The sequence below is a fragment of the Aulonocara sp. 'chitande type north' Nkhata Bay genome, linkage group LG20, assembly GCF_057382095.1.
Source record: "Aulonocara sp. 'chitande type north' Nkhata Bay isolate Kocher_YH1m ecotype deep benthic linkage group LG20, A_spYH_male_GT1.1, whole genome shotgun sequence".
Taxonomy (NCBI): Eukaryota; Metazoa; Chordata; class Actinopteri; order Cichliformes; family Cichlidae; genus Aulonocara; species Aulonocara sp. 'chitande type north' Nkhata Bay.
The window spans coordinates 1,059,798-1,081,823 of record NC_141363.1 but is presented as its reverse complement, the minus strand read 5'-3'; the positions used below and the strand labels follow the sequence as shown (position 1 = coordinate 1,081,823).

General features: G+C 40.7%; 1 protein-coding gene across 2 annotated transcripts; it reads left to right on the top strand.

Moving 5' to 3' along the window:
- Positions 1-500: 500 nt before the first annotated feature.
- Positions 501-20,760, top strand: ngfa (nerve growth factor a (beta polypeptide)). 2 transcript variants are annotated; one of them, XM_086277504.1, is made up of 3 exons: positions 501-669; positions 19,017-19,124; positions 19,457-20,760. In XM_086277504.1, the coding sequence occupies exon 3, from the start codon at positions 19,468-19,470 to the stop codon at positions 20,356-20,358; it is 891 nt and encodes a 296-aa protein (XP_086133630.1). In that variant the 5' UTR covers positions 501-669; positions 19,017-19,124; positions 19,457-19,467; the 3' UTR covers positions 20,359-20,760. The 2 variants fall into 2 exon arrangements, with proteins under 2 accessions (XP_086133630.1, XP_086133629.1); XM_086277503.1 differs by having other exon boundaries at positions 501-672.
- The last annotated feature ends 1,266 nt before the right edge of the window (positions 20,761-22,026 follow it).

Genomic DNA, 22,026 nt, shown 5'->3' with positions numbered 1-22,026 from the left:
GAACTGTGCACATTTTCTAGGGTTGGACAGCAGAAGCCTGCGACTATTTGCGCAGTCAGCTTTTAAAGACAGGGATTTTACAACATCCCTAAAAGAGTTAATGAGTTATTTACCCTAGCTGGCCTCCATAACTATGCTGCACTACTAATGATATATTTTAGAGTCTGTGCGGCTAGAAGTAGCAAGAAATGACTCATATAGTGGAACAATAACGGCAATCAATGGCCCTCCTGACCTTACATATGACTTCAACTGTCACATGAACTGTCTGAATCAAATGGAGGCTTTTTCCACTGTTTTATACACACATGGATGAACGGAGAAAAGAAAAAATGAATGTCACTATTGAACATTTATTAAAAGTGCCACTTTTTTCTGTCACAGACGCACGTGGATAGGGTAGGCACTAGGACCTGCTGTGAGCCAAACAGCAGGGAGGAGAAGCTTTGGGACTGTAAACTTTTAGAGCAGTCCATTTCCCAAAGAGTGTGGGAGGGAGACAGACAGAAGTGGATGGCCCAAGACCTGGATTCACAGCTTTAAAAGTAGGAGCGGGATTTTGAGTTTGGGGCAATTCTTCCCCAGGCCTGGAGAGAGTGAGGTGGAATATAGCAGACTTTCTGTGGAAGTTTTTACTCAGTGGGGAGAAAGAAAAAGGAGCATTAAAGGGTGGTGAGTCCTACCTTGCTTTTTTTTTTTTGCTTTGTTTTTCTTTTTATTAAACACTGTAAATATGCGGGGTGTGTATCCACACATGGCACAGAAGCAGAATCTATTACAGAAACTCTGAGAGCATGTTGTTAAATGTAAGTTGAGCCTCTAAATTGAGATTGAGAACAGCAGCAGCCACTTTTCTATAGAGAGGGGGGATTTCAGCTGACTGCAACATACATGAGGCACTATTAAAAGTTTACTGAGATAATGTTGCTGATGATTGCATTTCTATGTCATTTTAATGTTGTGAGCCGGGTACAGAGGTTTTTCAGGTATTTGCAGATGCAAAGATCAAACGGAGGAGGACAGGGTGTAGAAAGAAGGAGAGAATAGAGGTGAGGAGTAGAAAAAAAGGGGGTTCTTCAAACTTCAATGGGAACCCGTTTACTGTTCAGAAAACTCCTGGGACATCAGGTTACCTTTTCTTTTTCTCCCTCTCTCTCTGTCTCTTTCTCTTTTTTCTATCTGTCGTTCTCTCCACTCATGTTACACAATTCTCAAAAGACTTGCAGATTCTGATGAGCTCCAGTGTCCAATATGAAGCATGTTGAGGGTGTCCTCACACCTGGGTGGGGCTTGTTGTTTATAAGGTGTGCTACTAATCATTTTTTCAACTCTTTAAACTAAATTTTTAAAATTGTGTTGTGTATGCGTGCGTGTGTGTGTGTATATGCAAGCAAGCGTGGGTGCTAAACACAGACCTCACGCCTGCCACTCCTACGAGGGAATTCCTTTCGGGGTTTGACAGGAGAGGAATGTCACAGTGAGCCAAAGATTACACACACAAACAAACATGAAGCAAATCAACAGTGTCACTAAAGGCTTCACCTTTGTCATATACGTGTGGCTCTCTGTGAAAAACACATTCATTGGTTCTAATATAATGTGCCGAGGATGCTGTTTGGTTGTGGTCCATAAAATCACCAAATATCAACATTGATATATCAATATAGGTATCATATAGATAGGTGTTATGTTTTGTCACCCACCAACGTACCTGTATTATCTGCTTCAGCAGCAGTGTACTGTATTTATGCACCTTTGTGTTACATAATAAAATAAAAACAGCTGAGGTTACTGCAGATTGGAACGAGTAAAGAAGTAAAGTTTCTTTAAAAACAGTGAAGTTATAAGTAAATGGCTGATGTTACTGGAGGGGATGTGATTGCCTTCATCTCCTCTCTGTTGGCCCTCTGTTGGCAAAGTGCTGCAGCAACCTGACTATATATCCTACATGACATGCTCTTCTTTATGGTTAACGCAGGAGGAGTCAGCCAAGGCTTAGTTAAAATGAATGTTTTGTAAGTTAAAAATAAAAATAAGATAGGCCGTAGTCAAACTTCAGGTCTGAAATGAGTTTTCTCAAGCAAAACAGGTTCTTTTTCTGAAAGGGAAATCACAGTAACTGTTATTACTGATTATATCTAGAGTACGCCTTGTTGACCTAGCTGCCGGTCTGCCATCTATGCAGACCGACCTGGACACTTGCTAAATTTGTAAAAGTCCAATTTATGACATATCTCTCTTTTTGCTTTTACCTTTTTTTTCTCTAATAATTAGAAAACAAAAGGTTTTCCTGTGTGTAACTGTGTTTGCAATTGAAACAGAAATGGTTTTACCCTGTAAATCTTTCAAACCTAGAATGCATCCAATGCCAATGCTAAAAACAACTTAAGCCATATGAACTACCGTTCGTATATGTATAGAGGGCAGATGGACAGTGCTGTTTTCCCCCGCAGACAAAGATGTCTGTGATTATTCATGACCCTCTCAGGTTTCCCTTTGAAGCTGAGTTACAGCTTTCCCTATGTTAGCACCAGTGTGTGCAGTTGTGTATGTGTGCATTAGTGTGTGTGTGTGTGTGTGTGTGTGTGTGTGTGTGTGTGTGTGTGTGTGTGTGTGTGTGTGTGTGTGGGAGGGAGAGCGTAGCAGAGTAACTCTTTACAAATGAACAAGTATTAAACTACTTAAACAGTGAAGAGGAACATATTCATGTGCAGCAAAGAATGGCCATAAGGAAACATACTGTAGAGTGTTTTTATGTCACAGCTATTTACCCAGAAAAAAAAATAACCGTGTTGACCTTTTTAAAGTTACAGACCAGCGTAATACATTTATCCCTTCTTGTTCTACATGCTGCATTTTTATCATTTTGTCAGTTTAAGACTCAAACACCACTGACAGCTTGTTGCTCTGCTTGCTATGTGGACAAGTGACATAATCTGAATCTGCAGTCACTCGGATTTTGACAAGAACAGGATCCACCCCTGAAACACATAAAGGAGGAGATGATGTGGGCTGTCTAGACTGAATGGTTGTATAGGACACCTGGGCAAGGGAGAGGCTGTGACAGCACACCTGTACTGTCAGTTTATCTTTGATTCTTTAACCCGAGGCCAGCGACAAACAGCTCTTAAAGTGACTCTAGATTTGCAAACACCATAAAATAAACATAATTTTAGTTGGGTTTTCAATGAACAATGAAAATTTTTATTATATCTCTTTTGATGGACATCTTTATTTAAATTATCAGTTGCACTTTGATTATTAATGTGACTAAACTGTGTGCCAAACATTAGGATTATTCATGCAGTAATCTGCAGGCTAATATAGGATGGGAGTCATGTGACGCAATTTAGGTGACGTTTTAAAACCCACAGCTTCATGCTACTTCAGTAAAAATACCGTATCACCAGATTACACTCAAGTACTACTTGCAGAACTAGAAAAAACGGGGCGGTGCCAGTTGGCAACAGAATATTTAAAGGTTTCTTCACACTGGATGATAATGTCTTATCAGACCACAAAAGCTGGAGGCAGAATAATCATTTGCATTTACACCTGCCCACAAGCATTATCTGCACACCTGATCAGCCTCTGAATTGCTTTGCAAGCCTTTTCCATGCTTCATGATTCTTCATGCATCCTTTAGAGTAACACTTTTCGTAGCATTACACAACAGGTAGTAAAATTAGTAATATTGTGCGTATTCTAAATCCTTATGTGCTACAGTGTGGTGAAAATATATCATTGGTGATGTGAAGATGAGATTTCTTGATATAAAGGCTTATTTGATTATTTTACCATAATTTTACAATTTAGTAAACTAGTAGTTTTAAGGTGTAGGTTTTGTTAAAACTGTTTAAGTCAAACTTTGACTTTAAAAAATGAATCTAATAACTAAAATTTATTAGGTGAAGGAATCTCGTTTCTTTCTCTATGAGTGATGGTTATGCTCGATAAAGCAGAAGGAAGCATCCCTCTTTCTCGATAGTTCATGGGTCAGAATGTAAACCCAGGGCGCTGGTTATCTTTTGGGTCAATACACAAAGTCGGGTGAGAACATCTGGCGTAAAGTAAACTAGTCGAAGGGTCTGTCTGAAATCAGTGGGAAAGGTAAAAGGTCAGAGTTGGAGGTTATACCTCTGTGCTTGTGTAGGAAAAGCGGGATCTGGAGGCCACTGCAGGTCAGAATCCCGAAGGAGCTCTGAGCAGAACAGACAAAAAATATATATATAAAATATCGGAAATGTAACATCAGCTTTCTGCTGTAATTCTTGTTGACATCTCTTTTACAAACATCTTCTCACAATGTTTGGAAGGAAACGTGTTCAACAGAAATCTCAGCTAACATTGTTTGACATTTGTAACTTACTGGATTTGAACAGGGCTCTTGTCAAACATGTGCAGGATTCTTTATATGGACCTGGTTTTCTGCCCCTTTGCGCTGCACACAAACACGCTTCCGGACTTTTCCACAGATGAAAACTGAATCCAGTTGCAATTCTGTGTTGAAGATCTGATTTTGACAGGTGCTGCATCAAAGGGTTATGTCTGTGTGCTCTGATCTTATTTCTATCTCTATTGTGTGCATAGTACTATATATGCCTACAAAAAATACATCTAAATGTACTGACATGCCTGCTCATTCCACATAAATGCCTCTGTGACTTTTAGCTATGGCTTACTCTGGTTTCATGCATGTGCACGCAGCACAAACACAGTAGCTGAAAAATGGCCTTTCTTACAGCTATAATAACAGTGTTGTGGTCTTAATCTGTTGACTTTGTGTTTGTCTGATGTTGTGAATTGTTTCACTGCAACTCCTCGTTAGATGTGTGTGTACATTTGGATTAACGTGATGACACTGTCTCACTCTCACTTTCCTTTGCCTTTAACCCAATTGGTAGTTTAACTATAGCTTGTCTGGACATGAAACTTGCTCTTGTTGCCATCAACAGAACAAAATACTTGGTCTCCTCAAATATTTAGATTCAGTACAAAAGCCTCGTGAAAATAGCCTGATAGTTCACAATAGACCTTTTTTTGTAACAATGTTCTTTTTTTTACTCTACACAAACATCTCTTCTTATAAATTTTAAAGTGATACAATTTTCTCACCTGGCTATCAGAAGCTATCACAATACAGAGTGTAATAGTAACGGACACCAAGCCCAGCAGTGGGAGAATGGGGTTTGTCAATGAGTATTCACAAAGCGCATGTGTGTACATGTGCATGTATACATGTTTGTGTTGGATACCCTTCAAACACATAAACACGCCTTAGCCCCAAGGATACAAGCGAAGCCTCTCATTATGCACTCATTTTGATTCTGCCGATTTCAGAATGCACAGAATGCATGAGGATGAGCCACTGGCTAGTCGTAACAGATTAGCCTCCTGCACAGCCAGCAGGAGTTAACAAGGTGTTGTTCTACATATAGTTGTTTCAGCCAGACAGGATCCTGCAAAATACCAATACATCAAGGACTTTACAAGCAATTTTCTCTCCTCCAAACTATCCGTTTTATCTGTCATCGAGTTTTGTTGCAGTTAAAACTCACGGATTAATGGTGAGTCCTCAGGACTTTTGGGGAGTATGACGCTGCAGGCAGCAATTTCTCTCTGCTAGATTCTCTTTTAAGCCTTGTATTAAGCTCCATAGTAAATATTCATTTATCTAAACTCCTGTTCCAAGTCACTTACATGCAAAAAAAACATACACACACATAGAGCTGTGCTGGAAAGTAGCCACTTACTCTTTCACCAGAGCTCTGCTCACACAGTGAACATGGCATGCTGCTAACAGACAGAGGATGGGCCTGGGAGGTCCCATGCAGACAGGTGTTAGACATCAGCCAGAGGGGAAAAGTGTGGGAGAGTCAGGAAAGGAGGGAGATATGAAAAGGGAGATAGGGAGAGTGAGAGACATAGAAGCAGAGAGAGAGAGTGATGACAGCACGATGTGGAGACCACACAGAATAGAAACTGGTTCGGTCAAATCTTTAGTAAGAGGTGTCATGGTACAATCAAACAAACACTGGGAGGGACAAAAACAAGATTCTTTGTACAATCTTGAGCAGATTCAGTGCACTTCTGACAAGCCTGTCTATAAGAGTGCAACAACATGGACTGCAGTAATCAGTGTTGTTTGGTTAACTAGAGACGAAGCTGGGTATCCTGGTTTTCATAAAGCTGGCAAAGTTCAGCCTCAAATTTGACTTTTTTTGGATGCATTAACAATATACAGCACTTATGCCTCCTTCAGACATCCACTAATGTCTTTCAGTCTGACTTAATGTGAAAGTATCTGTTTCATGTATGATTGTGCGTCATAAACACGTTTAAAAGTTAATGCTGCAGCCTTACTAGATAAGAATAAGAAACATTAGAAATAGCCACAGATTTCTTTTAAAACCGGCCCAGTCTGAGTGCCTGCCATTACAACAGACAGGAATGTGCTTTTTAACAATTTTAGCATTTTAGCACAAACACTAGAGCACAGATGGATGGTAGTTCTCATGCCTTGCAGACAGGCTTCCAAAAATCACCTAGTTTCCCTAATTGCCCCACAATGTTACATATATCACAGACTGAGATGTTAATAAGATTATTAAAGATTGAATCAGAAACTAACAGCACTGTGTTTTTCATGCAGTGAGTGAACCTTTATAAGCTGCTGTTCACTGGCTGTCTGTTCCACTGGACCAGGCGTATAGCAGTTATCGGTTAAGAATAAAACCATAGCTCCCAAATTTAAAAAAAACAAACCCCAACCTAATGCATATTTACCAAACCCAGAGTGAGCGCTGCTTTCAAAAAAGTGGGGCCAGTTTTTTCCTTATTATTATATTATTGCTGTCTTTTGAGGTGAGTTGGGTTGTGAACTTTCTGCCATTGTTACCACAAAGTTTTTGATTAAGAGTCACCAGTCAACAACCCTCTGGCAACTTCTTGAGAATAACCTGTATTTCTTTACTGTTTGGCGTGTGGTTGCTAGGGATGGGTATCGTTTAGGTTTTATCCGATACCGGTGCCAAACCGGTACTTTTGAAACGGTGCCGGTGCTTAAACGGTGCTCAAACCAGTGCTTAAAGAATGGAGAACACAAAATTGGTCCAAAAACCTCTCATGTTCAGCTGTTTTTTTGTAAAAAGATAACAATGTTAGCCTTTTCTGCAGCTATGGGGCATATATGGTATCACTCTTGGCTGGAAGCAGTGCTTAATCGATGGAAAAAACACCAATTTTGTCTAAAAACCTCTCATGTTTAACTGTTTTCCACTTTTTCTTTGGTCATTTTAGCCTTTTTGTCCAGGGTGAAGGGAGCATCTGCCATCAAACAAGAAGACAGCCGCATGTAACTACGACGGTGTTTGCTAGTTCACCTTACATGCATTAATGTAATAACGTGGTTAGCCTACTCAACGTAAATTACACACGAACAACATTAAGCTACTCACGCAGAGAAGAACGGCTGCTGCTGCATCATCATCATTTCTGCTACACTGGCAGGGCTAGGGGCCAGGACTCTCCTCTTCGGGTTTTTGGGGGATGTTGCTAACTCCGGGTCTGATAACAGGCACCACACCCGCAGTAGATGCACTCGGTGTGAGGTCTCGCAGCAAGCTATCAAATACGGCGCATTTCTCGGCTTTTAAAAAAACGCTATGCGTCGCCAGGTGTTTCATCGGATTCGAGGTGTTACCTCCTTTGACAGTATCACAGTATCAGCTTAAAGCACTTGTTGCTGCTGAGTTTGCATCTTTTGCTGTGAAGTACAGCCAGACTTTGACCGCTTTGCCTTGGGCATTTTTAATCTGTAGCTCTGCTCTAAAAGAACGTACGTACCTGGACCCGCCTACTACGCTCGGAAACGTAAAATGATTGGCTAGAATCTAAAGTGTATCACAGCTCAGGGAAAAAAAGCACCGAAATAAAGCACCGAAATGTGCGCTGCTTTTCGGTCTGGTTACTACAGTTTATGACAGAACCGATACCGGTACCCATCCCTAGTGGTTGCTGGGGGTTGCTGGGTGAAATTAGTCTCAAAGAGAGTGCTTTTGACTGCTTTGCTAACAGTTTCACATGGAGGTTTTTGTTCCATATACAACTTTGGGAACAATTTCACCTGCAGACTACAAGCAACCTCCCACAAACGCTCTCCAATGAGTCAGAAAATATAAATTTAGGTGTGTGTATATGGGGCTTAGCAGTTGATTTCACAGTGACAGGAACCATTCACAAATGATCAGGGAATTTCCCTAGCAACTGGTGGTTGCCAAGCACTTGCCAACCAGTCTCTAGGCCTGTGTGACTGGGACCTAATGTCATGATCCTGGGTCCTTTTGTGTTTTCTCTTCGATTTTGGTTCTGTTCTTCCTCTGGTTAGTGTTTACTCTGTTCTGCCCGTGTGTTCCTGTATCTAGTCCGCGTTTCTTAGTTTGTGTCCTTTCATGTGTAAGTTCCTGTTTTATTGTGAAGGTCTGCGTCTTATGTGAGTGTTTTCAGTTTGCCTCCCTAGTCTCGTCATGTTAATCACTCCCAGCTGTGTTTCCCACCTGTGTGTAATCTCCCTGTGTTCTCTGAGTGTATTTAAGTTGTGTTTTCTGTCTTAGTTGCTGGTTCGTCTGTGTTGTTTCCCCTCGTCTCCCCGTATGTATTTCCTCGGACCTCCCTGCATCTTCGTTTCTGGTTTGTGTTGTTAGTTTCCCCAGTTTAGGTTTCCGGTTTCATGTTCACCCACCATTGCTGTTTGTACCCACTCCTGTAAATAAATACTCACCTGCACCAGAGCTGCCGCCTTTTGGGTCCTTTCTCCAACTCCACACGGCTTGCCCCGGCAAACCGTGACACCTAAATTGTTTCAATATTGCCTTTTTATTAAAATCTATAAAATATAACACAACCATTAGGGTAATTTTTGCATATTTTGCTTCTTTAGCGTCATGGAGCAATATTGGTTAACACTTCGCCCTAGACCCCAAAAACAAAAGCAATTAATCAGTTAAATCTAAAAAGTATTATGAGAAAGAAGTGGAAGGTAAAACTATTCAGCCAGCCTTTCAGACTGTTTCCTCTGTATTTGTTGACTATGTTTTAAAATTAATTTGAATTAATTTGAAGCGTCATGAAGGGATGCAACCAGAACTACTTTCCATGTATTAAAGTTTCCTTTTAGCTGTCTGTCAAACGTGAGAACTAGTTGTGTTTCCTGTGTCGTATATGCTACCATTACCAAATTCAATTAAGAATATTTAGAGAAAATCTTGCGTGCATATCTTAATGTTTGACATAGCATATACTCAGTCTTGCGTGACCACACCCGTGCTCATGGCGACAGACAGACCGCAACATAAACGGTGCGTAATGGAAAGTTTTAGTCTCTTAGCAAGCACATCTGTCTATTTACGCCCATGTTTCACTTTACGTTGCGCTGAAATCTACCTGGATGACTCACTCGGGGGTTGCTCAGCTGCTGATTTGTTTACAATACCATGAGGTGGCAAAATTACACACATTTGTCTCCTCAGATACTGCTGTTAAAAATACTCTGCTAAAGGTTTGAGCACTAAGATTCAACTTCTTTACTCAAGTAGAAGTGTTGAAGTACAGGCTCTGGAGTGTAATCAAGCTTTGGAGGACATTGCTACCAGCTCACTGAATCTAATGCCATAATAGTATCATACAAAAATAATATTAATATAAGGGAATACACAATTTATTTAAACTTAAATACCAATTCTAATGAATATACTCACCTTGAACATAATGTTATGAAGGACACAAGTAAAGGCAACCAAAGGAAATCTAATAAATGACTCTACTTGCTGTTGCATTTATTGTAGATGGATGATTTTGCTTCTTCAAGTAAGTATAGCCAGGGGTTAAAGTGGGATTTGGCAGGTGACGTTGGTTGAAGTGGTAGAGCGTGGGAAAATGAAAAACTTAGAAATACATTTTGTGTACATTTTGTGATCAGCTGACCTGTGCTGGTGTTTTATGTTGTGATCGGCCAAATGAATTATTAAGATATAAGCAGATCTTATAAGAGCCATCGTCGCTGATTCTCCAGCTTTGACAGCATAGATCTAGTATAAAGGCAGAATTCAGTGAGTTAATCTAATCAAAAACATCACCTTAAATTTAATTTGATTTGTGCAACCTTGATGTAACATAACACTGTCCATGAACATCACAGCTGCTCCGCACATTCGATTCAGTTCAGTTCAATTTTATTCATGCAGCGCCAAATTACAACAACAGTTGTCTCAAGGCGCTTTATATTGTAAGTGCCACAATAATATATTACTGTAAACTTCACCGCAATCCTGAAAACTAACCAGTTTAGCCTGCTCTCTCCCTATGCAGCCTTTGAATAATAACAAGTCAGTATACTTTGAAGTATACTGACTAAGTTTTTTTTCCCCTTCTTGATTTCTTACTCTTTTTCATATTTGTCACATTTAAATGTTTCAATTCATTAAAAGTAAAGATAAATGATGATTTCATTTATTGAAGGAAAAAAAGCTGTCCACACCTACATGGCCCTATGTGAAAAAGTAATTTCCCCATAAAGCTAATAACTAGTTGTGCCACCCTTGGCAGCAAGAACAGCATTTAAGCATATGTGATAAGTGGCAATAAGTCTTTTGCATCACGGTGGGGGAATTTTGGCCCACTTCTTTGCACAGTTGTTTTAATTCCATCACATTAGAGGGTTTTCAACTATACAGACGTGAATGTATTGGTGTGTTTCGAATCATTATCCTGCAGCATAAGCAAAGTGCACTTAAACTTTAGAGCATAAACTGATGGATATTCTCCTTCAAGATTTACTGGAAGAGTTCATAGTTCCATCATTAATGGCAGGTCATTCAGGTCCATGTCTGACGGTGGGTATGATGTTCTTTTTATGAAATGCTGTGTTAGTTTCACACCAGACCGAAATAGTGCGAAAAGTTCAAATTTTGAGTTTGCCAGTCCACAGACAAGACGGACCTCCAAATATTTACCCAAATTTTTGTGCCTTTTTCTTTGTTCTTCTTATCCATAAATCATTAACACTAACTGTGAGTGCTGTTCACCACTGTTCCACGTTTTCTCCATTTATAGATAATGGCGCTCACCGCGTTTCACTGGAGTTCCAAAGCCTTCGAAATGACTTTGTAACCTTTTCTCAGCTGTTCTTGAGTTTCTTTAGATCACTGGATTTTAGTCTAGTTAACTCAAATATAGTGAACACATATGTAACAAAGCAAAAATCAGAAAAGGGACAAATACATCTTCCCAACGGTGCATGTGTTTGTATTGATATTACAAATATTCATATTGGAAGATGGATCAAGTCAGAGAATTTTTTAATCCTAAACCACTCTTTGCCATTTTGATTAGATAATACACGTTCCCCAACTGGACGGTTAGGGTTAGGGTTAGTGAAACTCTGCATAGCTCCCAAATTTTAAATGGTGTTTGAGTTTTACTCTAACAATAAAGCTACAATATGATCTAACTCAAGCCTGAAACTGCTGGTTTTCTGTTAAAGCTATTGAGAGAAGACACAAAGTGATGAAACTCCACGTTTTCCTTTCTTTTGAATGCTTTGTAACTCCCCATTGCCTTTATTTCCTCCCTCTGACCCTGTCCTTGAACTCTTCTTTGTCTCAGTGTCTGTTCCACTATAAACTTGCCCTTCCTTACTTTGCTTCTCACATGCTCCTTTATGTGTGTAATTCTCTAGATATCTTATTGCCCATATGCATCCCGCCCTCCAATATTGCTGCCTCTCCCTATCCCTTGATGTATCTGATTCCTTCCTCTCCATCCTTCTGTCTTCATCGCTGTCCGTGGCCAGACAGGCATTCTTGCCTCTGGCCCTCCTCATGTCTCTGTGCTGCTGTGGGATTTTTAGATGCTCACCAGGAAGGGGGAGTTATTATCAGAGCCGAGCCAAAAGATTAAACACTTGTCACGAGAAGATTGTTGAATGTCAAGGTCATAAAAACTAGGGTTCTGGAAAACATGTTAATCATTGTGTTCATCCTGACTTCAAGGCTTGGAGGATCAGCCTCCCACGTCCACTGGTCCAGTGCAGGGAGAGGGTGGGTTGATTGGGGATGGGCCCATTATGTGGAGAGAAAGAAAGGGGGTGAAAAATGGAGAGAATGGCTTTCACTAACAAAACTGTGATGCTCTGACTGAGGTTTTGAGTGACTTCCAAAAAACTGTCATGTCTTGAACTCGGCTGGAATCGAACAACCAACATTTTTAGTAAGATTATAGAAAGTAGTTGAGCAGTTTGGTCAGAAACAAAGTTATAAAACTTGCTTAATACATCTCACCGACAGCTGAGAGAGTGAGTGAGCCAAGATTTTAAATCTTATTGAACAAATTCAAAGCTGTCTGGTACTTGTCTCCTCAGCGGCTGTGGTCTGAGAACACTTCGGCTTCATATTTTGCTCTCAGAAGAAGGTCCAGCAGAGTTTGGCGATTGTACATTAAGCGAGAGTTGACTCTACACTGGCGCCACTGTGACTTAAGTGTTTGCTTAGATGATCACATATTACTAATTGCTAAATGAACTTAAGTGACAGAGTCGAGGCCACTCTCCCTCCCATTGATCGCTGGTCGGTGCCCATATACGCCATCATCCATTTGATTAAACCACTTCCACTCCTTTTAGTTCGTCCCAGCAATCACTTCATGTTTCTCAGGGGTTTTTGGCACTGTGTGCTGGTACCCGTGATCGGCCATCAGCTCAAAGACCTCCTGGCAAACTTCTCGTTTCGGGCTGCTACCAATACTACCATCAGCCACTAAACACAAAAACATCTGCATCTCATGACGTCTGGTGATGTCATATTTTCATATCAACTCAGCTTACTAGGAGCAGGTACTGAAAAAGTTTCACCTAATGGAAACCGAGTGGAGTCAAGCCAGCCTAGAAGGTATAAGTGGAGGAGGGCTGCTGGTGTTCATGCTTTGTATCACAGGCGAATCACTCACGTTGTTCATTAATAAACAGTTTTGTTGCATGCTGACATTAATCTGATATTTTCATTGACAGTGGAATAAATTTTAGCCCTGTTTGTACAAACAAGCTTCGATTTGCTGCTTTTGCTTCCAAATTACTGCTGGAATGAAAGTATTGTTTATATTTTAGGTTCCTTTCACGAACGCCACAATGATTCAGTCTTTCTATTATGATGAATCAGTGTTCGACTTACTGTAAGACATCATGTGACAACAGTGGAGCGGTTGACGTCGCACTGCAGCCACGTCTTTGCTTTGTCTCAGGTTTACCCGTAAATAAAACATGACTGTGGAACAAATGTTGTCAAGAGATGAAATTGAATGTGTTGCTGCACGAAGTTTCGGCAACAAAGACTTTCAGGTCCAACAGTATAGGAAGAGCCCTGGGATTCTTGGAACTGTTGTTCAGTATTTTGGTCGCCCTTAAATGCCCCGGGGCTTTGTTGCATTGTGGGAAGCTGTGACTTAAAGTCAACATAAGTATGTTATTGCGCCTATATTCTGCCGGATACACTGTCAGCTTTTATTTGTATGTATTTGTATCCTCTTGACACAACACTTTGACATCTACTTCTCTTGAGTAGTTTAATAAAAGTGTAAAAGTGAAGCCATATGCGGACACAAAGCCCAGTTATTCCAGTTCCAAGAAAAATTCATTCCACAGGAAATGCTAATAGAAATCCTGTTGTCCTTGTGTTTGGTGAATATAAAAAAGTCAATCACTTTAAGGCTTCTGAAGCAGAACCAGTATATATATTATTTTATCCCATAACAAAACATTTATGTATGCTCTGACTTCAGCAAGAGTTGGAAAGAAGAAAGACCCTCTCCAGTTAGAGTCTATGGATTTTATCAGAAAATGGTTGCGTAATTTTCCCCAAAGACGAGAAGATAATGGTCTGACCCTGTGCTTTGCACCTGCAAAGATGCACTATAGTGCTCAGATCTGCTTGCTGTTAGGCACAGAAACAGCCATGTACTCAGGAAGTTACCTCTGGCTTTTAACTGTGAGAGTAAAGATGAACACTGGGTCAAATTCCAGGAGCAAAAAAATAAAAAAAATGGAGAGACAGATAAATGAGAGACAGACGGAGAGAAACAGAAACCCAGAAAGCACGAAACAGCAGGATGAAGATGCTGGCTCTTTGCCAGTTTGTTCCCTTTAGTTCCAACACCATGGCTCCCCTCTTCCCTGATATTCTCAAGATGCCCTCGGCAGACATACAGAAGCTTTTATTTTACAACAGCTGATGGCAAAAACAGCTGTGCAAAATAGAGTATATTCATAAAGAATCATTTAGGTGCTGTCCTTTGGATGGTTGCTTATCAATTACCATCCCCTACTGCCGTTGTCATTTACAGTCCTCTAACACTGCAGGCAAATGTAACTGAAATGTTTGCAGAAAGCCCAAAGCTGTGGTTTATTTAAGATGTTTTTTGAACTACTGAGCCAAATGTTCAGCTGATTGCCAGCATGCCTCTCTATGGCTGCCAGTACCATTTAAATGAACGCTCGGTCTTTTGATAGCTACTCATTTGCAGAGGAATACATTTTAAAGTTGTATGTGCTGTTACCTGTGCATAGTTAAACCCTTACATATTTTATTGTTGGACATAGTAAACCGATCGAGTGAATTCAAGTTCATGTCGAGACCTCATACTTTGTTTTTCCACGCTGTAGCATTTGCCAGCTCCACATTTTGCACACCAAATGTTATTTTGTTCTCCATATCTCGCATCGTTTGTCATCCCTGCGACGAGTAAAGTACTTTAGCAGGTTATGTGTGCCTGCATGTGTGACACTACCTGTCTCGTTCCCCCCGTGTCCTGTGGCTAAAGCAGCAAAGTTTGGTGGTTGAAGTATGTCTGATTTACAGCAGGTGCTATTGTTGTCCATGTAAATGTCTTTTTAACATAAAGACCAGGGGGCGGTGAGGAACAAGGGTGCAGAACAGTACGCCACACAGGCTTAAAAAATGGCAGCATCATAGTAAATGGAAAACTGAACTATCATTAAACTCCTCTAATATAGTTTGGTTTTTGTTTCTGTTGGTGGTGGCGGTTAAAATATATATTTTAAGTTAAACAATTAAATTCACTTGAGAAAATGATGGCTCTAAGGTTAAATGGCTTTATGCAGACAATTTGAATTACAAATTGGCAAAACTAATGCTTAGTTAAGACAACTTAAAAGGTAAAGGTCACATCTGGTATCAAGAATCACCAGATACAACCTGACAAACCAGGAGAGTGACAGAAAAAAGTGTGACAAACTGGGAACAAGTAATAAACAATTAATAAATAAGATAATATGGTTACACTGGTAAGATAAGTGTGAGACAGCAGTTTTAAGAGAAAGCTTTTAGCATGATGATAATCTTAAATTGGCAGCAACTGAAATCAGGAAAAGCACAAATGCCACAGAGAAAACAGAAAGAAGAAGTCAGCTGATCGAGGGTGAAATAACTCATAACAATGCTTCGGCTGAAATATGGAAGAAATCCACACTTTTAATGCGTAAGAGAGTCCAAACATTCTTTTAATTTTGGTGACTGCTGCACGTTTGCTGTGCCAAAAAATAGGAGTTTTAACGTGTTTCCAAGAAAAGACTCAGCCTTCCAAGAACCTTTGGGGAGTGTAATTTAATTGTTATTTTAACGCTGCATGACATCATTTTACGTGACAACAACTCGTGGCAGGTTGTTGTATCGGTTTCACATGGCAGCTAATCGAAACTGTGACACGTGATTTTCCTTCTGTAGCTGAAACATCGTGAATGGAAGCAGTGTAAGGATTATTTCGAAGCGTTATGTTATCGGCGAGTGTGTCGCTGTGAGGAGAAAAGTTCAAACTCTCTTACAACAGTGAGTTGTGACAAAAAGACTTTCATTTCAAACTTTCTCCAAAAAGCAAAACTCGTTTAGACTGAACACGAACTAGTCCAATTTTTTAAACACTGATAACATTTTTAGAGGAAATAAATATATCTTCAACATTTGGATGTGTGTTAAAGGAGAGAGCACGTTGACCTGGCGGTCATCCTGCCTGATAATTATTTCCAGTGGTTGACAGCAGGAGGAACTGTGCTCCACTGGGTTGATGAAAGACACAGAAAAGCTGTTTACCTTTCTCTGTTTTGCGCTCGGCCTCTTTTCTCTCCTCCTCCCTCTATCTCTGCCGCTGTCAGTCTCTCTTTCTCACCCCCTCATAATCTATGGCCGCTGTCATCGCTCTGAGAGAGCGGCGTGTGTTTGTTTGACACGCTGCTCCTGCATATCTTTTAACAAGGACATGTCACTAATAACTAATGTATCACACAGACAGGAAGACACCCTCGCTAACTGTAAACTAACCCCGGAGTGATGGCAGGCGATGCTCTCGTGCCTTCTTGTTTCACACGAGTGTGTAATGCTGTAAACTGTAGTCTGATCATTAGATCATCTTGTGGACTAGCAAAAAAAAGAAGTGTTACAAAGTCAGTACCAGTAACTGCGTGGCTGGTTTCCACTGTCTTTGGCTACATATGTGGTCTCTAAAGTCTTTTTCCCTTCCTGTTGCCCAATGATTAGTTTTCTAGGTCACAACCCGGCAGCTGTGTGACTAATGTCATCTTTTCCACTTGCTTTCATCAACTTTGGCAGTCTGGTTTGACCAGGTAGTGCCATGTGGTGCGTGGAACCCCAGCATGTGAAAGTGATGGATGACTCAAGAGAAAATGGTCTTGATTTACAAAGCTGGCCAATCAGCTTATTGTGAAAAAAGGGAAGCTCCTTATATTGATGGATGAATCATAAAAGAATATTGAACTACGGTTTTGTTTACCCACCAGTGTATTAATACAGCATGTGTAGTGTCTGGAAATATGAACCATACAGGGTCTGTCCTTTCTCTGGTTTGTGGTTTAACGGTTTTGGAATGCCTCTGTCATTACTTGGCCACAGGACTGTCTCCTTCTAGCTTTGCTGCTCTTCAAGGTACAACATTTTACTTTTTATCACTGCTGCAATGATCTTCCTTCTCTAGTGTTTGATGTAGGGTGTTAGCACCTAAATCCTAAATCTAGGATTCTTTTTTCCAGGCTCAATGTGGGCGATGTTTTTAAACTCCAGTGTAAAACGCAGTAGTGCTTACACAGAATCGTAAAACAAACAGTTTAGGGAGGAGATGTAAATCCTGCTCAACGTTCAGGAGAAACACCAGCTTGTGTGTTTGTTTTTCTGTGTATTTGTGCGAGAAGGTCAGAAGGATAGTCAGGCCGATTCTGATGCAGTGCCGAAGTAATTCTGTAAGTCAGAGGTGTTCTGCTCTGACCTGTGTGCTCATGCTCTGCAGTGTTTACGCTCCACCAGCATTAAACATAAGCCACATATTTTTAACATGAGGATCCTTCACCATAGGCCTTGCAAATAGTGAGCGGCACATCAGCCTGGATCAATCAGCTCACTGCCTGTTTGGTCCGGCTCCATGTGTGCAGGGTGTGGGTGTTTAAGTGTGTGTATGGTTGTGTTTATTGAAGCTAAAATACAATACAAAACCAGTAGGTATGTTTTATAAAACTATAGCTGTTTCCATCATCCGTGATTACTTGATTGTTTTACTGATCAGCTGCCAAACTGACTTTTTGGCAGTGTTTGAATAAGTATTAACAGAAGACGTCGTAACAATAGCACAGCGTAAAAGTATTGGATGCTTGTTAAACGCTGCATTAAAAGATTTACACAAGTAAAGGGCGTGGATCTACTTTCAAAAGCTAACAATCACAAAAACAAGAGTATATGAAAAGCTTTGTCTAACCGCAGGAAAGCTGTAGCGTTAATATTTGAGTAAAGAGCAAAACTGCACCGAATACAGTACTCGAGTACTGCATCATTACCTTTTACAAAGCCAACAGCAGAAACATGTTTAAAGAACATTAAAAGTCAAGGACTTTAACATTCTTAGCTTGTGGGAAAATACCTGAAGAGTGATTTAAACTCTTTTAGCTGAGCTGATATTCCTAATGGGAACAGAGCCAGTGACATTTTGATATTTTTCAGCTGTTTGAAAGGTGGACGCTGGTCTGTTCAGACGCAACACTGACCTCTGCTGGTTATAAGTGCGACACTGCAAGGATTACAGCAAAACTGGTTTTTGCAAGAAAACTGTAAAATATCACGGAAAAAAATCAGGTTTCTTTTTTGTTGTTGTTTTGTGAAGATTATCATATATCACTAATTGCTTTTTCTAACTTCCTCGTTTCTTTAATCTCCTTTCAAAAGGCTCCGCCTCCCACACCAAAGCAGTAAAACATGTTAAGTTAAATATTTATAACACTAATAAACTTGTGTTCCAGCACTAAGCAAGCAAAGTGAAACACCGACACAAGTTTAAAAAATAACAGTAATGCTGTCACACCAGCTTCCACTGACCTCTGTGACCTGCTGGGTGTTTGTCTGGAAGGAAGTGGGTGTATTCACACACAACGCGACGCTGTGCAAACGATCCATGAAAACAGCATTATGTGCATGTACACATACAGATGCATGGCACTATTTTCAGTGCATAGGTTCACTATGTAACGAGTAACACTGGATGAGGTGTTAAATGCCTCACATTCCAGTGTACGGAAAACGCAAGCTCTTAAAGTTAAACATGGTGAGTGTGTGTACACGGCATGAGATAAGGTTAGGTAATGATAAATTGTGTATGTCGGTAAAAAAAGGGTGGCAGGTTTGCGGGGCTGTCTAAATAAACGAAACCGCTTGTTAAGCATGTTTACATTCCTGATTGCTCTGAATGGCTTTTATGCCCATCTTGTCCCTTTGCAGGGCACTTAAACACATACTCCTTTTGAGTCGGAGGTTTGCCTTTAAGATTACTTTTCCTTTGATTTGGTTTGATCTGAAAAACGATAGCTCCAGATGTATTTATGAAAATGTCAACGCGTATTATATCTGACTAAAATAACATTTGCACAAGTATTTAGTGTGTTTTTTGTGTGTCTTTTGCAGAGCTGTAGTTCACGGAGTCCAGATGGCAGGCATGAGGGGCCCGACCTGCATTGGAGTCTGGCTCTAGAGTCCACAGGGGCTCACACTTCAACTGGACACATTCCACAGGTACCCTTAAACACTCACCAAGAGTAACACGTAAAAAGCAAGACATACTTGAGCAGGACCAAAGAAGTGCTCAGTGAATCAGAGCAAAAGAGTCAAACTAAGAACAGAACTAATGCCCCCTTAATGACAACGTCAATGATTCTGAATCTTAGATGTCACAAATGCACAGTAAAGGTAAAGTGTTACATTTTCCAAGTGGATTGCTCACTTAGAAACTATTTATCAATCCTTTCATACATTTTTCAGTGCATTTCAATTAGAAAATGTGTGAAACTTTTCACTTTAGACATTCATGTGACATTATCTCAATTGCGTGTTTGTGTTTGGTTTAGGACGTGTGCCCATGAGGTCGTCATCACTGGTCCTGCTCCTCCTGATCGGCGTCCAGGCTGTACTGAACATGGGAGGTGGATTGGCCCGGAGTGCCGGGGCACCCAACCACAAAGTAGGACAGCAGACGGCAGCCAATCACAGAGCAAGACAACAGCACACAGTAGCCAGGGACCATCTTACTGAAGAACACACTTCAAAGCAGCATCATAGGACCAGCCACCACAGGACCAAGAGGCCTCATCGGGCAGCTTTAAATGCAAAGGATAGGAGCCCTCTTGTTGGGCACTCTACGTTGGATTCCCTCCCTGACCCCTCCATCCCAGTGGTGGATCCCAAGCTCTTCTCCAAGAGACGTTACCGTTTCTCACCTCGTGTCGTCTTCAGTGAGGTTCCACCATCACATGATGCCCTAGAAGGTGAGGGCTATGAAATTGATGGAGTTAGAGGGGTGAGGGTAAGGCGCCGAGCAGGATCACGCACCATGCACCGAGGAGAGTACTCGGTATGTGACAGCATGAATACCTGGGTGAGCAACCTGACAAAAGCCACAGACATGTACGGAAATGAAGTGGAAGTGCTGCCCAATGTTACAATCAACAATGTGGTGAAGAAACAGTACTTCTATGAGACCACCTGTCGATCCCCTACTCAAAGGGGTTCTGGAAACGCAAATGGAGGGAAGCCGGGGGGTTGGGGTGGAAAACAAGGTTCCAAATCAGGCAACTCGGGCTGTCTCGGCATCGACAGTCGCCACTGGAACTCCTACTGCACCAACTCACATATTTTTGTAAGTGCCCTCACCACCTTCAATGAACAGACAGCCTGGCGTTACATCCGCATCAATGCCGCCTGTGTGTGCGTCCTCAGCCGGAAGTCTTGGGGAGGAAGACGGGGGCACTGACTGAGGCGGACGCCCGACCACCAGACTATGAACCGAGCACAAACATTTCTCATTAACAGCCACTGCAGCTTTATTGCCAATACTGTAATCCTTTCCCACACATCCAGACAAACACCCCCACTGACCAAAGCATCCAAACAACACACGTACTTAATGCAAACACACACATCCACACACTCGAACATCTGTCCAGCCCCTCGGCCCCCCGACCCTACCTCAGTCAAAGAAGTCCTGGTTGTTTTAAATTATGAGGACTGCATGTCATATTTATGGTTTATACAGTCAAATATAAAATTATATACCGTATGTGTATATATACAAAATGAATTCAAGCTTTTAATGTTGATGTTATTGTTGTTTTTGTGTTGTTCATGCTGTTATTTATTAAACACCTCAGTACTTGCCCGGTTTGTTGTGTCTGTTTGAGATCATGCTGACCGTCACACATCTGCAGGTCTGATCAACTCTGGTTGTTTTAACGTCTTTTAGCTCTTTGCTTTACAACTTTAGTTTCATTGTCTTCTGTAAACCATTACAAAATCCAACCAGCCGTTATAAACAGGTTCGATAAACTTTAGCGTTTAGCTCATGATAAATCCAAAAGCAGTAACCTTCGGGGAAACAAACAAGACACTAAACTTTATTTGATGTACTTGTGTTTTCTTTCTTTATAATCTTTGCTTATATTAAATATTGTAAGCATATTCACATATACAGTACCAGTTAAAGTGGGGACGAGAAATCTCAACATGTGCAGTAACACGGGGTTTCTAACAGTCATTGTCTTCTTTAAATGATTCCCACGTGCAAAAGTCACAAGCCCAGACACTGAGTCACCTTAAATATTTTCCAAATATTGTTACCACATAATTATTATTATTATTCTATTTTCTTTTTTGTTCTTTTTTTTTAATTCCCAAATTTCTGGTGACTCATGTCTCTGCATTAAGATATTCCAGCACCCAAAAGCAGAGGAGGCAGTAGAAAGACTTGTACGTGAACATCGATGCCTGAAGGAATGTGATTCATTCCATGCAGGCACGAGAGACGTGCTTTGCATTTTATACACACAGATTTATTAGCTGTGATGTTCCCAGTGTTCCCAGCAGTAGTGGTGACTTCTCGCCAGCTTGGCATACCGGTGTAAACACTACGGGAAGTCTCTGTGCATTTGTACTTGGAAGGAATGAATATTGCATAGAGACAGGTTCACAACTAAAGAAAGAATAGCAAACTGTATCTTAGCAAGGTACTAGGGCCACAATGAGTCACTACAACAGCTTTAATGTTTCTGATCTTAGAAAGTTTGGACACTGGTGGGAAAACATGCACATTTTTTCATGAGATAAGCTAAATGCAAGCATTTTTTTCACATGTAAATGCAACATCTAATACATTATTTTTCAATACCTTGTTTGGCCTTAATCAGATTATTAGGACTTGTGCTGCAAGTCAACTAATGCTTCTATAGCATGATCAATTTCAAACGTTTTGATACTCAGCAAGTGTGGCTGTGGAAATGTGAAGCTTACAAAGCCATGAAAGACTCTGTAATCATATCAAGTCAAACATGAACACCTCCGAGGTAAAATATCAATCATCTGAAATGTCAGGAAATGGCAATCAAGGGGAACTGAGGGGAAAAAGAACTAATGTGAAACATGTCTG